The following is a 16158-nucleotide window of genomic DNA, read 5'->3' as shown; positions in this document are numbered from 1 at the left end:
ATGGCTGTAGCTTCCTATGCGAATAAGTCCAAATTTTATAATAATAAGTCAACTTTTAATCCAACTTATTTCACACATTCTCCCACCCCAACACACTTCTCACCACACTCTCACTCTCTAGGCAGCAAGGACGACTCCCGGTCGTGCCTTGCCTCAGCGGCCATCGCCGGATCCAACACAACCCAAGGGAAGGTAGAAAAGACTCCTCTCACTAGTCAAGTGAAGCTGTACTTAGGAAAGGTCCATAGCAGCGAACAGCATATGTATCGATCGATCAACCAGAAACTCTGCAGAGGTTTACACCACCCACAAGATCACCATCATCGACGTTGTACATCGTCTAGGCTGATTCCGGGCTGCCTTCCAACTAAACACGATGCCACCCTACCACTCAGAACTAGGGCCATACCGGAGTACCACCGGCATGCTGAGACTGTGAGACGTAGTACCGGGCCCCCAGGGTCACTACGCTGTCTTAGGAGGGTGTGGGACCCAGGCCCGTACCTCCCTACACTATCCGCTAACAACCTAGTAGTAGTGGCATCGCCCTAGATGGTCGTACATCCGTCCCCCTCCCATGAAGGCGAGTGAGGGTGCAAGGCTTCCTAAGACCCGGTCCATAGAACATATCAGTCCTTAAGTGACCAAACAAGACATCTTCGCGTGGGGCCTACCGATGCTTCGCTCGACGGAACACCCGGCTACCCCGTGCTAAACAGCACCTCCCATCCCGGCGCTTCATCCCACGAAGACACTCCACTCCGGGACCTCTCCGTGTCAGTTGTACCCGCCACAGGTATCTCTTTTGGGGAACGCCCAGGTAGCATTCCCCGGCATGACTTGTCCCAAGACTCGTCGTACATTCTTGCTCGGTCGACTCAACCCTCACCACACACCTGAAACGCACGCCAAGTAAAGCGCTAGCTTCTACATTCAAGGCATGGCTAATAGGATTCTACGAGGTTGGGTGGGACGTGGCACCTGGCAAGTCATCCTCGAGCTCCTCAGTGTAGTTGGGGTCGTACTCCTCTGTCGTCGGCTCCTCCGGGTCTGTCAAAACGAGACATATAGCCGCGGTAAGCGACTCCTATAGATATCACAAAAACCAAACAGAAAAATCGAAAGAACCAATTGCACTCATAATTAAGCCTAATACGTAGAGCTCGTTTTTAGAAGACTTTGGACACTTGGATTGTATTTTTCAGAATTCATTTGGGTTTTATACGATTTATGCAAGTTATAAGTTTGGAAAAGTAAAGAAAAAGAGGCAGGGGGCTAGTTCTGCGGTTTGGGCCTCATTCCGGCCCAACGCGGCGGCCAGGGGGGTAGAGGGCCGGTATTTGCCTGCCTGCTGCTGGGCTGGCGCTCCTGGGCCTTGGCCTTGTGCTGGGCTCGGCCCAGTGGCCAGGAAGCGGGGGCGCGCGGGTGCACAGCCTGCTGTGGCTCACGGCGGGGGTCAGTGGACCGCTGGCTTGGTCTTGATGGACTTGGACCACCCACTCTCCCTTCCTTCTTCGGTTCATGGTGCACCGAGTGCAGCCAGGGCTGCTTCTCCCTCCTTTCCCCTGTTCTCCCTCTTCTCCACGGCACCCAGGGGCACGCAGCGCTCCGGCGGCGCTCCGGCGCCCGCTTTCCACGGCCCGCGCCCCCTTCTCCCTACTCTACGCAGCACACGGTGTGTTCCAGGTCGCGGTGAAGGTGCTAGGAGTGGTTCGGGTCTCTCTAATGGCGCGCAACGGCCGGAACGGCGTGCGTGCCAGGGGTGTTCGTGCCCGCTCGGGTGCGCGCGACGCGCCAAACGGCGCGCACGGGTGGCGCAGTGCGTAGGCGGGTGCGAGGCGGTGGGAAAAGCGATGCTTTGGGTCCTTCGTAGGTTTGCTCGTGCCGTTGGCCAGGGCACGTCCATGGCGGACGCGCACAGCGCCTCTGCTCTGGGGTCCGTGGTGACCCTGCAAGGCTGGGAGTTGCTCCCGAGCCCGGGTGTGTGCTGCGTGCGGCGTGCGGGTGTGCGGGTGTGAGGCGGACGCGAGGAGAGCAAAGGCGGAGCCTTGGGGTGTTTGCGGTGGTGGCCATGGTGGCGCTCGCGAGCTCGGTCGGTGAACGCGGACGGAATCGCGTGCATACCGATGGTGGCAGGGTTGAAGAGTGGCGATGCCGTGGAGAGCTGGCGCCGTGCCGAAGGTTTGCGGTGCTGTGCCGTGAAGACCATCGCGGGGAAGAGGAAGGAGATGGCGGCGGCGACCTCCTTCCCGGTGCTCCAGCGACCCAGCAGCGCGGTACGCCTCTCCTCCTTGCTCCTCTCCTCCCTCGATGCGTGCCGAGGGGTGGCTGTACCGCAGCGTGGCGGCGGGGTCGATGGAATTACGCTAGGGCTTGGGGAATCGGCTTATATAGCCATTCCCGATCATGGCGTCGCGGCAGACGGCGAGGACACAATCGGGACACGTGTAGGGCGCCCGGGTCTCCTAGGCTACGGCTTGGGGTCGCGCGGTGGTTGCCAGCGCGTAGGCGCCATCCAATCTGCGCTTGTCCGGTCAAAAGCGGGCGCGGGTGGCGTCACCATGGCAGGGAGGGGTCGGGGAAAAAGCAGGGGAATCAGAGGCGAGGTGGGGGATGACAGGCGGGGCCCGCCTGTCAGCCGCGCGGGGTGGGGGGTTTTGGGCTCGGCCGGCCGCGGGCTGGCGCGGTGCTGGGCTGCGGTGGCGCCCGGGCCGCGGTGCCGTTGCTGGGCCAGGCGTGGTTGAGCGCAGGCGCGGGCGGAGCAGCGCTGGGCCGTGCGTGAGCTGGGCGGCGAACTGGGCCGCAAGCCGTGTTTGGGCCAGATGCCATTTCCTATTTTTCCAGCCCCAGCTTTAGTCTTTTCCCAAATTCTAATAATTCTACTATCTACACCTTGGTCCCCTATCTGCATATACAAGTTGCCAACTTGTATACACCCTTAAAGGGGGTCCTCTAAGGGTCTAGGGTTTTCATGGGCACAAACCAAAGGTTGGTTTTAGAAGAGAAATCTTTAATTAAATAAAGGTCGTTGATTTTATTAATCATCACATAAAATCAATAAGAGCCAAATCACACGTTGAATTAAATATGCATATGCTCAACAATTAATTAGGCTCTGCTTGTGCATCTACAGGGTGTCTTCCTAGCATGAATTCACCAAACAAGGGTTACTTTTAGAAAAAAATTTCGGGTGGTAATTTTGGTATTTTGTGAAAATTTCTAGGTTGTTACAATGTGGTAGACTCAAATCCCCTAACCCTATTAGTTGTTTCCAAATCAAGAAAACTCGCCTATTTTGGTAAATTTGGCTGGTAGTGGGATGGTCTTTATTTGTGTTGTTGGTTGGTCTTTCTCGACGTGGTCTATAACACGAAAACCCTGTTTCACATGAAACAAAAGCTAAAATCTATTCTTCATGGTCAGGCGCATTTCTCCAAATCCTCTAGAATCACAAGTGGAATGCTAAGCAAGTGTGGGGGGCTGCGAGCTCCGCGTCGAACGAACACAAGCAAGTAGGTGGTGGTGTTGTAGCGCGCCTCGGAGAGCAAGCGTAGGCAACCAAACAAAAAAAGGCTACAAAAGTAGCAGACTAGCGTTTTAAGTCGGCTGCCTTTTCTAGCGCGCGTACGAGCAAAAATTCCGCAGCGTTAAGCCACATCTCTCGTGACACTGCTCCGCGTCTTCTTCGTTCCCCACCCCCGCCTCCTCCCCCGCTGCTCCTAGTCGTGGCTTCCTCGCCACTGGCTGTGCCTTGAGTCACACCCTTCCTCCCCCACTCCTTGCCTCCTCCCCGCCGCCTCCGACCGTAGCTTCCTCGCCACCAGCTGTGTCGCCCACCTCACCGTCGCCGAAACCCTAGCCACCGCTAGCTTCTTCTTCCTCTCCGCCGCGTGGGATAGGGAGAAAGAGAGGGAGATTCGGGGTCGCGTAGAAGTTTTTCCGATTCAAGTACTTCTGATCCTAGAAGTAGGCTACATCTGCTCACTCTCACTTCCTCCTAGTTGAATCATGTTAGTCTGAGGGAAAACCATTCCTCCAGCAAGTCTTGTAAAAAAAAATTCTCCAGCAAGCAGGATAAAAAAAAAAAGAAACAACACTCCACAGGTTAGCCTCCACACTCTGCTCTATCGCACCTGCATATAGCTCCCACTAAGCGGCCACCTCGTCGGCCTGTCATCGATTTGGCCTCAAGTGGCAGCAGTGGAGACGACAGCCGCCACAATGTCGACGTCGGCTGCTGCATCATCGACTGTCACAGCAGGGACGAGCGACACGCTTGACAATATCCGGATCGGCAGAGTCGACTCATACAGGAAACTGGACAAGATCGGCGCGGGGGCCTTCGGCGACGTGTGGAAAGCCCGCCACCGCCGGAGTGGCAAGAAGGTCGCCATCAAGTCCGTGCGCGCCAGCGGAGAGTCGCTTCTGCGCGAGGCCGCGCTGCTCGCGGCGTGCACGGGGAACCCCGCCGTGGTGGAGTTCCGAGAGGTGGTGCGCGACGCGAAGAAGGACAAGCTCTACCTCGTCATGGAGTACGCCGGGCGCAGCCTGCATTACGTCATGGGCGAGCGCCGCCGCGACGGCCGGCCGTTCACTGAGGCCGAGGCGCGCCGCGTCATGAAGCGGCTGCTGGGCGGCGTGGAGATCATGCACGGGCATGGCGTCGTGCACTGCGACCTTAAGCCAGCGAATGTCCTCGTCGGCAAGGAGGGCAGCCGGGGCCGGGGCCGGGGCCGGGTCCTGAAGATCTGCGACCTCGGCCTCGCCAAGTCGTCGACGGTGCCACTGCCATCCCCGGACACCTCGAGACCCGTCCAAGGCACGCTGGGGTACATGGCGCCGGAGCAGCTCATGGGAGACATGGACGGTTGCAGCACGCCCGTGGACATGTGGTCACTCGGGTGCGTCATGGCGGAGCTTGTCTCCGGGAAGCCCATCTTCAAGGTCGAGGTCAGCGTGTGCGAGCATTTGGCCGAGATCGTCCGCCTCCTCGGCGTCCCCGACGAGGCGTCGCAGATGCCGCTAGGCGTGTCGGCCTCGACGCCGAGCCAGCTGCGGGACGCGGTGCCAGAGGAGTTCCTGTCGATGGCTGGCTTCGACGTCCTGCGCGGCCTGCTGGAGTTCGACCCCAGGGAGAGGCTCACCGCGGCGGCCGCGCTCCAGATGCCGTGGTTCACAGTGGAGGAGGATGACGACGCTCCATCACCTGCAACTGCAAGGCCATGAAGTGAAGCGGCTGGGGAGTGCTGGACTAGTGCTAGTGTACAGAGTACAGAGTGATCGATAGTGTACAGACTACAGAGTGATCGATGATGTACTTCATCATATATATATACAGTGAGTTTGCCCTGCGTCATCAGCCTGTGATGGCACGGTGAGCATAGAGTAGGATTTATCAGTGATTAAACTTGTCATTAGACTGTGAAGTTGTTGCAGTTCAATCCTAATCTCCATCTGTGATTATAACCCTTCTCACTGAAATTCATGTCTACATGTTGATCTGGCTTTCCATTTCTCCTGCTTCCTTGAGAATAATCGTTTCTTTTTTTTTGTCATGTATAAAAAAATATATATTCTACAGAGGTGGACGGAAGAGGGGTTTATTTGTACCGAGTGGAAGTCACTAGCCTTTGGGGGTCCGGCTCCGGCAAGCAAAGCAGAGCAAACCGGTGGGAGGTGTTCGTGGGCGGAAGCGCACGCCGCGCGGTTCGTTCCCGTTTCTTGCCTTCTTCTCTTCCTAAACCAAAAACAAAATCGATTGCTACGATCTTTGCCGGAAATCTCCGCTCAATTACCTGTTGCTATCGGTAGCGCCATCTCCATTTCTATCCCCATTCCGTTCTACGGATTCATTCTCACCGTGATCCTCAATTTCCGCCTTGCTGCAGCTTGTTCGAGCACCACCTGCTCGACGAAATGCCTGGCGACCCCGAGCCCATGGAAGAGACGTCTGGTGCGATGGTCGTGGCCCCAGCGCGCGTTCCTCGGGCGGAACCAGGGATCGACGACCTCCCCCGCGACGTACTGCCCCGCGTCCTCTCCTGCCTGGACGCGCGCGAGGCCGTGCAGACCGCAGACGTGCGTGCTGTCGAAGCTGTGGCGCGACCTCTGGCATGACACGCGCCGCATCAACGCCTCGTGCCGCGCGTTCCAGATCGACGGCCGCGAGATCGACGACCACGGCAGGTCGCTGTTCAAGAAGTTCCTCAGCCGTCTGCTCTTGCTCCGTAACCCGGTTCCCTTGGACGAATTCCGCCTCTGGTACTGCATCGACGGTGACAGGCTCTATGCTGACGCCGAAGAACCTAACCTATGGATCCGCCACGCTGTGCTCTGCCAAGCTCGTTCTGTCGAGATTTTCACCTGGCCTGATAAATTGGAACTCAATCCTGCAGTCTTTACTTCAGAACACCTGACGAGCCTGCTTTTATACTCAGTTGTTGTGACCAACGGTTTCTTTAAGCAACTCCAAAATGGGTGCAAGGCAATGGAACGCCTCATCTTACAGGAATGCCCCCATTAATGACATTGAGATTGCCTCCCAGACACTCAAGTTCTTGTCCATTGGGCATGATTGTTCGTTTCAGCCTAGGCCTAATGATCCGGCACATCCACCATCTTTCTCTCTTCCAAACCTCATTTTGGCTTCTTTGATATTTTGGCTTATAGTGATTATGGCAGAATACCTTTAGTGAAGAACATGGAATCACTACAGACAGCTTACATTGATCTGCTTAAGCACAATGATCTACCGGTTGATGATATCCGTCAATTTCTCTTGGGCGTTTCTGGTGTCACAAAATTGGAGTTCTGTTTTGGTTTTGGACAAGAAGAGGTATGCTTCTTTGTTTGACATTGGTGGATCCATGCAAGTATTCATAAGTTGATGTCTGAGACCTACAAATACTAGTATTTTGTCGTTGTACTGTAAGTGCAAATCTAACTGTATGATACTTTATTCTAATAACAAGTCATGTCTATAGGATGGTTGATGGTCTAAAGTACCACCATAGCACAATCTGAGTTTCATGTGAATATTTTATAATGATTGTATTACATTTGCATAGTATTATAGAGTGGATGTTTCAGTTGTGATTTATAGAGTCTGGGTGACATGTTCTAAGCATAGGGTTCTAGACTTTCTTGAAGCAATAAGCATAGTATATTATAGAGTGTGGATGACATTTGTGGTTTCTCTCGTCCACTATTCTGAAAATGTAGTCTACAGTTCTGCCGGAAAGTTTCGCAATAGTTTTAGCTTCCTGCTATTTCTTCTTTCTTTTTCACGTTTGGCTGGACCAAGAAAGTTTTCTAGACTATGGCATGGATTCTGTGCCATGTCCTAATCTTTTTGACCTCATGCAGCTGATGATGGGAATGGATTTGCAATGGTGCCCGAAATTCAACAATCTGAAGTTCCTGAGTCTCGACAACTGGTATCTGGATGCAAATTTCTATGGACTGATAGCCTTCCTTCAGAACTCACCTAATCTGGAGCATCTAACTCTGAATCTCAAACTGAAACAGGTGCATTCTTCTCTCCACATGTATATTCTCATCATATCAAAACTTTATGTATGTACCATGCAGGTAAAACTTGTTTGTTTTTTCTGTTTGTAGCATGCTAAAGTACCTGGAGCACTCATGGGCTGGGCTGGAAATAGACCGTTTACATGCGAGCACCTTAAGACTGTTGAGATCATTTGCTTTGAGGATGATCCTGCAACCAATAGCCTGATGCAGTTTTTGGTTCGGTGTGGCATATCTGGTGGTCAGATTCATATCAAGCACTAGAATCAACTCTGGTCATGTTTGTGCCAACCAGTGGATCGTTCGTTAGTTTATTCATGGATGCAAGAACATATGCTTGCCTAGCTGGGGTCAGATTTCGTAGAATGGTTTTAAGTTTGGGTGGATGGATGCATGCTCTGTCGAAACAGGATCATGTTAGCGGCATTACTTGCCATGAGTTGGAGGAACCAGATCGCTTTCTTGCTGTGAAAGTTTTTATAGATGTATGACCATGCCTATGCCATAGTTCAAATGTTTGGAAAACCTTTTTATTTGGTGATGAACCCCTTTGTAGCTCCGGCGCCGTAAACTGAATATACATGCACAGTGATGTATGTGAGTATGTCTATGGTATGGAATATGGATGCTCCGGTGCCCGGCGCTTGGTTCCTTCTTGTGGGAACTTGCTTCCTGGAACGGTTATATTCCCTGTTCCGGAGCTTTTTTAAGGCCTTGTTTAGTTCCCAAAAAATTTTGCAAAATTTTTCAGATTTCCCATCACATCGAATCTTTAGACGTATACATGAAGTATTAAATATAGACAAAAATAAAAACTAATTATACAGTTTGGTCGGAATTGAAGAGACGAATCTTTTGAGCCTAGTTAGTCCATAATTGGACAATATTTGTCAAATACAAACGAAATTGGTACTATTCACATTTTGCAAAAATTTTTGGAACTAAACAAAGCTTAGCTTGGTTCCGGAAACTTTTTACTTGGAAAACTAATTTGTCGAACAACTTTTTTAAAACAGCTCAGATTTACTTAGAAAGTTACTCGTGAAGTTCTTTTTAAAAAAAAAACAACTTCACTAATATAGTTGAGTTGTGTCAGCCTTAGTTGAGTATCATTATACTGCTGCATGGCGTTAAGCCATCAGAAGCCAGTTCCAACAATTTAGTAGAGTATCATCAGGTAAGAAACACAGTTATCTAATGCAAAAGATCGCCTATATGCTGTTCCAAGCGTCAATGCTCATGGTATTGCGGATTCATATCAAGCATTGCAGGAAAAAGAAATTGAAGCCACCTTACGTCCTTAGCTCGACAAGAGGTAAGCAAATACATTTAGTTTCGTTCTGTAAACTTCATAGTTCCAGGTAACAGTTACAATTCGAAATCAGCATCATGATTCATGCCCAAATAATGGGCATGCTGGTAGCTCACTACTGTAGTCATAAAATTTATATGGTTATACTTTTCTTTTTTTTAAAAAAAAATCAAGTAAAGTTAAACACGAACCAAATCCAGTATACTTGACCAAACTATATTTATGTGTACGATTTTGAGTCTAAGTTTCTTATGAAGTTATTTTTTCCCATCTTAATGCAGTTATATGCAGTTTTCCTTCCCCTGCCTTATTGACACTCTCATTAACATCATCTGAAAAAATACTCAGGAGAAATGTCAGGAGACGCAAACGAGGCTACTGGGATCCAAAATTTCTGCAGAAGTATGTAACAGCTGATAATGATGACAATGCAATTTAGGCCTTGTTTAGTTTGTGAAAAATTTTGGATTTCGCTACTGTAGCAATTTCGTTTGTTTGTGGCAAATATTATCCAATCATAGACTAACTAGGATCAAAAGATTTGTCTCGCGATTTACAGGTAAACTGCGTAATTAGTTTTTGTTTTCGTCTATATTTAATGCTTCATGCATGTGCCGTAAGATTCGATGTGACGGGGAATCTTGAAAAATTTTAGGAACTAAACAAGGCCTTAGAAGGCCCTGCAGAGTATTGTATAGTGTCTGCGCGCAGCGTTATCAGTGTGAAGTCCAACAAAACAGAGGCAGATAAGAAGAGAAGCGTAAGGAAATTAGCAAAATGCAAGAGGAAGGATCAGGTGGTGGCAGAGGAGTGTCAAAGAAGACGACATTTTCGAAGTATCACATGAAACTGCATCTGTCAGATAGTTGTCAAAAAGAAAAAAAAAACGTGTTCTGATCTAGGAGTTCCTAGTAGTCAATACCGTGAAGATGTGCTCTTGAAATGCGAAGAGACTGGATAAGTCTACGACATGCCACTGGATAATATTTTTGAATTCACATATACCACCCAAATATATGAGGCTGCGGTGACTTGGGCCCACATGTCAGGCTTGCACCAGTTTTGGCATTTGTCTATATGGCACCATTCAGTGGCGTCCGCATCTCCTTTTTGCTAGAGCTGTTACGTCATCAATATTAATTAGTTATGGGCCATGATTAGTGAGTCACAGTGGTGGCGAATGAACATTGACAGCCTTTAGAAAAGTTTCATATGTATGGCCACCCATCCATCAATTTTGATGTGCCATTTATTTTATGTTCTAGTAGTAATATATAATATAGTTTCTGCTGTATCCTGACTGTGTCATACAGTTAGTTTTTGTTGGAGAAAAGATGGAAAAGTAATCAACCATATAAATTTCTTGGCGAGATGAGATTGCTTTGCTTGTACCTTTTCTGTGTAAGTGATTGCGCAATCATGGTTGAAAACATCCTTGCTGACTTTCTTTTTATAGATTCTGTTGCTTGAATATTCTCAAATTAAGGAGAACAAATTCAAGATGGGTGCTGTCTGTTGTCCATTGCAACTGATCTGACTGTTCGGCATCTGGAAGTCCAACGAAAATCAAACGCGTGATGACAGCTCAGCTAGGTGCAGGTGCAGCTCATGTTAAACACGTAGTACAAGTGCTTCGCTGGGATTCCCAGAAGCATCTGTTACTCCATTCGTGCGGACTAGTTCCTCATTTTCTTTATCATTTATTAGATCAAGTCTGCACCGTCATCTCTCAGGATTAAAGTAATAAATACCAGATAGCAGCTTTGCCGTGAATTCGTGTCTATATATATCAACAATTTAATATGTTATTGAAGCTTTACACTATTTTCTCGACATCTCAACAACTTCTAATGTAAAAAACTAAAAAATCAAAACTATAAACATGCAGATTGCTTTGAGTGCTACAAATTTGATACAAAATATGTCTTCATTTCACAAGATAAAGAAAAGATATTAATTTTCTAATACGACAAGAAGTACATGATTATTATGATGCTGACATTATATATATATATTTTTGAGTACCTTAATATCGTAAAATGAAAAATCTCAAAACTAAAAAGTTATAGATCTTATCGAATCTATATATAAAAATTATATTCATCCGATGTTGTATCGAAGAGTTATGATTTTCGAAAGTTCGGTCTTATCGCGTTATGATCTTGTCACGCCACTCTATTGACGATGTTAAGGTTTAAGATATATAGTTTAGTAACAACAACGGGTAAATTTTCTGGAAGGGGCGGCACCTTGAAACCATGCAAATAGTTGCCCCCCGTGAGGCCGTGAAGCATTCGTTTTTTCTTTTACAGTTAAATCTTTTCGTTTCCTAACCCCTCTGGATCTTACACTGTACATGTCGTGATTCATTTCAATAGAGCACGATACCTGTTTTCGAAGAAAACGGATTTATGGAAGCGTACAAGAAGCAATTACTTCAAGGATGACCCGCTAAGTTTCCTGACCGCGGTCGCAGCAAATTGTGATATCACTGTATGTAAGTTTGACCGAGAAAAAGTATTATTAAAGTTTATGACTCCCGGCCAAGTAGATATATAACTATATGATTAATCTAATGATATTATCCTTTCATCATAAATGTTAGCACTTTTAAAGATTTGATTTAATTTAAAATTGTTTGTCTTTTTTAAAGTGAATTAATTTTTTTAGAACAGAGGTGCTCTCTCCGTCCTAAAATAAATGTCGCTACAATATTCATACCAGTTATACTTTTAAAATTTCAATAGATTTATAGAAAATATTAGCAACCTTTATATCTTTAATAAAATTTATTATTAAAATATATTTAATGGTCTATCTAATGATATTAATTATATATTATAAATACAAATATCTTTTTGTATATTTTTATTAAAGTTAAAGGTGGTTGATATTCTCAGGAAGCTAGCTAGAAGGGCACTTAGACCTTATTTAGTTTACCCCAAAAACCAAAAACTTTTAAGATTCTCTGTCACATCGAATCTTGCGGTATATGCATGGAGTATTAAATATAGACGAAAATAAAAATTAATTGCACAGTTTGCCTGTAAATCACGAGATAAATCTTTTGAGCCTAGTTAGTTCATGATAGGATAATATTTGTCAAATAAAATAAAAAAGCTGCAGAACCAAAATCCGAAAAGATTTCGAAACTAAACAAGGCCTTATTTTGGGCAGATGAAGTAATTTATACCTGGATATATTTTAGAGGAAATATAGTACGTATGCATCAACCTCAGGCACCAAATACTACACGGTGAGCCATGGGTTGGAGTACCACGCAAGTCACTGCACTGCAGGCAAAGCCGCCTCGGCGACCGAGCGCTTGTGAATTTCCGTCTCTCACGCCACGCGTGCTGCAGCTGCTGGCGAGCGAGCGAGCTATATATATAACGCGCGCCTTGCCATTATTATTAGCCAACACGAAAGCCGATTCTCAGAAGCTACGGCAAATTATTGTCACAGACGAAACCGGCCGGCCGGATAAGTTTCCGGACGCAGATCGAGATAGCTGACAGCCAGCGCGCGGCGACGACGTCGTCCATGTCGGTGGGCAGCAAGTCGCTGCCGGCGCGGCGGCGCGGCAACGAGGGACATGAGAACGGCGACGGCGCCGCGGTGAGGGAGGAGGAGGGCGACATGGCCACGGGCGGCGGCGGTAGCAGGAGCAGGAAGCAGAAGGCGAAGCGGTACGACCGCTGGTTCTCGGGGCTGGAGCTCAGCATCGGGCCGGGCTCGTTGAAGGACGTGGACGCCGGGAAGCTCAAGGGCCAGATCAAGAAGTGGGCGAAGGCCGTCGTCGCCTTTGCGCGCCAGATCAGCTTCGGCTCGCCGAGGTCCGCGCGCACGCCCGGCGGCGGCGGCGGCGGCGACGACGACGACACGCCGCGATCAGCCCCGTCGTCGTTGCGGGCGTCCAGGTCCTCCAGCCGCCTCGGTGCCCGTGGTGGTGCCAAAGAAGGAGCCTTCGACGTGAGAGCTTGATGCGTGGACAATTTCTTGGCCTGCGACCTGTACAGGACTACAAGTATGAATCTACAGTAGCATTAGAGTCTTCTTTCTTTTTTCTTTTTCTTCACAGACAAAAACAATTTGTTTCGTTCTTGCCTAGATGCGCAGACTACAACTGCACGCTACTATGTACAGCATGAGGGTTTGATTTATTCTTTCTTTTCCCTTTTTTTTCGAAAATAAAAAAAATCACTCTTCTCTAGATGCAAGACTATATAGACTCAAGGCTACCTCATTGTACAACAAGAATTTGATCTATCTTTTTTCTTTCAATTTTCATAAAAAATAATAATTTCATTCATTTCTTGCCTAGATGCCACGCTTTTCTGTTTCTTGATGTTGTTGTTGTTTGATATATGTCAAATGTATCGGTTGTACTATTCATCCATTTGTGGATACACACTTAATAGTATTTCTTTCTGGTTTCTGTCTGTACCTAAGAGACCAGTCCTCGTACGCAATACAATAATTGTTATCATGTAATAATCTAGGACTTGGAAGAGGTAACTATTGTTTTATTATATCGATCCCAAGTTGATTGTAAATATATAATGTTGGTTTCTTGTATTAAAAGAAACTATTTTTTTAAGAATAAAACAACATTGCTCCTTTCATTCTAAATTATATAACATTTTGACTAGAGTAGCTTGTTAGTTGCTCACTTGTTTAGCTAGCTAGTGTAGCCTTGTTATCTTGTGGTTCTTCTGTGGTGTAATGCTCTAGTGTAGAACTTAATAGGAATTAAAATTGTGTAGGGAATTACTTGGGTGAAACTAGAGCTAGTGCAAGTAGTTGCCATTAGAACTTGTTATTTACTAACAATCTCCTTCTCTAATATTTGTAGAGAAATTTTTTATAGTCTATTTATCTCTCCCTAGACATCTAGGTCGTCCTTTCAGCTCTGCACTAGCATACACCCACCTGTACTCGTCGTATGTTGACGTAGTTCGCTACTGTTCACTACCTTAGTGCTTGGCCTCCATGACTATAGTTGCTCGTCCAATTGCATGAGGAAAGAGGGGCAAACCCCTAGGGACGGGTTTGTCCTCGAGCAACCTCTATTTAATCGAATACACCATAAATTATAATATATAAAAATAAGATCTCACCCCATCCCACATTACCATCTCTCTTCATCCTCTGAACCAAACACATAATAAATCATTAAGATACACTTCAAAAGGTTACATATAAAGGATATTGGTACGTCGTATGCGCACACACAAAGATTTTTATATTTTAATTCTTTTTAATAAATATTTTGCATTAGATAACATCTTTGGTTGTGTCAGTCACGCTGACGCGACCAAATAATATAGTCGCACCACATGCATTGGCTCAGCAAGATACAACACATACAACGGCGTTTCTGACGTGGAAAAGCTTATCACGCCACTCCCGTTGGTGCGACAATATTGTCATATCGCGCCACTGGGAGTAGCGTGATAAAACCAAATATTTGGCAACTTAATATGTTGTTAAGGCTTTATACTATTTTCTCGACATCTTAACAACTTCAAATGTAAAAACTCAAAATTATAAACATGCAGATTGCTTTGAGTGCTATAAATTTGATATAAAATATGTCTTCATTTCACGAGATAAAGAAAAGATATTAATTTTCTAATACGACAAGCGGAAGTACATAATTATTATGATGCTACCATTTTATATATTTTTCTAAGTACCTTAACATCGTCAAATAAAAAATCTCAAAACTAAGAAGTTATATCTCATCGAAATCTATAATTTTTATATAAAAATTATGTTCCTCTATATTGTATTGAAGAGTTATAATTTTTCGAATGTTCGGTCTTATCACATTACGATCTTGTCACGCCACTGACGCGACAAGCTGCCAGATCAAAAAGTGGGTGAAGGCCGTCGTGGCCTTTGCGCGCCAGATCAGCTTCGGCTCGCCGAGGTCCACGCCACGCCCGGCGGCGGCGGCGACGATGATGACACGCTGCGACCGGCCCCGTCGTCGTGGCGGGCGTCCAGGTCCTCCAGCCGCCTCGGTGGCCGTGGACCGTGGTGGTGCCAAAGAGCCTCCGACGTGAGAGTTTGATGCATGGACAATTTCTTGGCCTGCGACCTGTACAGGACTACAAGTATGAATCTACAGTTGCATTAGAGCCTGATTTTCTCTCTTTCTTTTTCTTCACAAACAAAAACAATTTGTTTCGTTCTTGCCTAGATGCGCAGACATTCTGATCCCCCTAACCGAACATATAATAAATTATTAGGTACACTTTAAAATAGGGTCTGTCTATGGATAACTCAGGTGATGTACATCATCTTGTCACCCGAGTGACACAACACGTTAAATCACTTGATTCCAACAAACAAAACAAATCAGGTGATTCAATTATCGCCATCACTCAATTCCTATAACCACAAAATCAAAATCCAACGGACCAAATAAAAATAGATTAAAACCAGAGCAAAAAAATAAAAAAGGCAGATTTATCAGATAATTTCTATGAAAGGAAAATTAGAAGAAGATCAAAGCAAAAATAAATAGAGAAAAAAGACAGATTTACCAGATAATTTCTATGAAAGTCAAATTAAAAGAAGACCAGAGAAAAAAGAAAATAGAGAAAAAAAGACAGACAAAATTAGCATATTATACAAATTAGAAGAGAAATCAAAGCTAAAAAACATAGAAGTGTTCGAATAATCCAAATAACCATTCTCATTTACAAATAACCAATTTACACCAGTTAAACACAAAACTTACATCCAAATCAGAAGAGTAAAATATGCTGCTGTAAGATGTAATCTGCAACTAGGAGCACAAGGAACTGGTTGCAGTCGACGAGATCTGAGCCGTAGCCGCCATACTCCCTGACGTGGTCACCGCCGGCGACATGAAGGAGAGGAGGAGGTGGTTACCTGACACTGCCAGACGGCACTGGTCCTCCTCCGATGGGATGGCAAGGCGCTACTATAGGTGCGCGACATGGTGACGCCGTGACAGCGGGGCAGCAGGGGCGCATGCGCGGCGTGGTGGCGTAGGGACGACGGGGCAGTAGCGGCAGGCATATGGCATCCGCGGCGAGGCAGCAGTGCGGTGGGGAAAGAAGTTGCCGTCCACTTGGAAGAGCCAACAAAGTCGTGAGGAACCACGGCAGCCTAGGGCCCACCACCGGTTTGTTGCTGCCTTGCCGCAGTTCATCTGTATCATCAAAACGTCATCGGATGGATAAGAAAATCGAGTGACGGGAGGCTTAGAAACACCCGAGCAAGCAATAGATTTAGCGTTAAAATAGGGGCGGATCTGCACCCCAAACTAGGAGCTACAG

At 46.8% G+C, this 16158-nt stretch overlaps 3 protein-coding genes across 3 annotated transcripts; all 3 read left to right on the top strand.

Moving 5' to 3' along the window:
- On the top strand, nucleotides 4222-5226 carry LOC8075017 (putative cyclin-dependent kinase F-2). Its single transcript, XM_002457963.1, has one exon. The coding sequence runs from the start codon at nucleotides 4222-4224 to the stop codon at nucleotides 5224-5226; it is 1005 nt and encodes a 334-aa protein (XP_002458008.1).
- On the top strand, nucleotides 6315-8165 carry LOC8075015. Its single transcript, XM_021455801.1, has 3 exons — nucleotides 6315-6835; nucleotides 7366-7527; nucleotides 7621-8165. Exons 1-3 carry the CDS (start codon nucleotides 6701-6703, stop codon nucleotides 7792-7794), a joined length of 471 nt encoding a protein of 156 aa, XP_021311476.1. The 5' UTR covers nucleotides 6315-6700; the 3' UTR covers nucleotides 7795-8165.
- LOC8078597 lies at nucleotides 12272-13278 on the top strand. The gene has a single exon (XM_002457960.2). The coding sequence runs from the start codon at nucleotides 12386-12388 to the stop codon at nucleotides 12824-12826; it is 441 nt and encodes a 146-aa protein (XP_002458005.1). The 5' UTR covers nucleotides 12272-12385; the 3' UTR covers nucleotides 12827-13278.

This window comes from Sorghum bicolor, chromosome 3, assembly GCF_000003195.3.
Source record: "Sorghum bicolor cultivar BTx623 chromosome 3, Sorghum_bicolor_NCBIv3, whole genome shotgun sequence".
Taxonomy (NCBI): Eukaryota; Viridiplantae; Streptophyta; class Magnoliopsida; order Poales; family Poaceae; genus Sorghum; species Sorghum bicolor.
This window is presented reverse-complemented; position numbering and strand designations above follow the sequence as displayed.

What these genes read in the sequence shown, in the direction of transcription:
- LOC8078597 (XM_002457960.2), top strand. Translation starts at nt 12,386, where the DNA reads ATGTCGGTGGGCAGCAAGTCGCTGCCGGCGCGGCGGCGCGGCAACGAG.
- LOC8075017 (XM_002457963.1), top strand. Translation starts at nt 4,222, where the DNA reads ATGTCGACGTCGGCTGCTGCATCATCGACTGTCACAGCAGGGACGAGC.
- LOC8075015 (XM_021455801.1), top strand. Translation starts at nt 6,701, where the DNA reads ATGGAATCACTACAGACAGCTTACATTGATCTGCTTAAGCACAATGAT. An exon ending in TTGGTTTTGGACAAGAAGAG is followed by an intron (nt 6,836 to 7,365) that starts GTATGCTTCTTT and finishes GACCTCATGCAG; the next exon opens with CTGATGATGGGAATGGATTT. An exon ending in TGAATCTCAAACTGAAACAG is followed by an intron (nt 7,528 to 7,620) that starts GTGCATTCTTCT and finishes TTCTGTTTGTAG; the next exon opens with CATGCTAAAGTACCTGGAGC.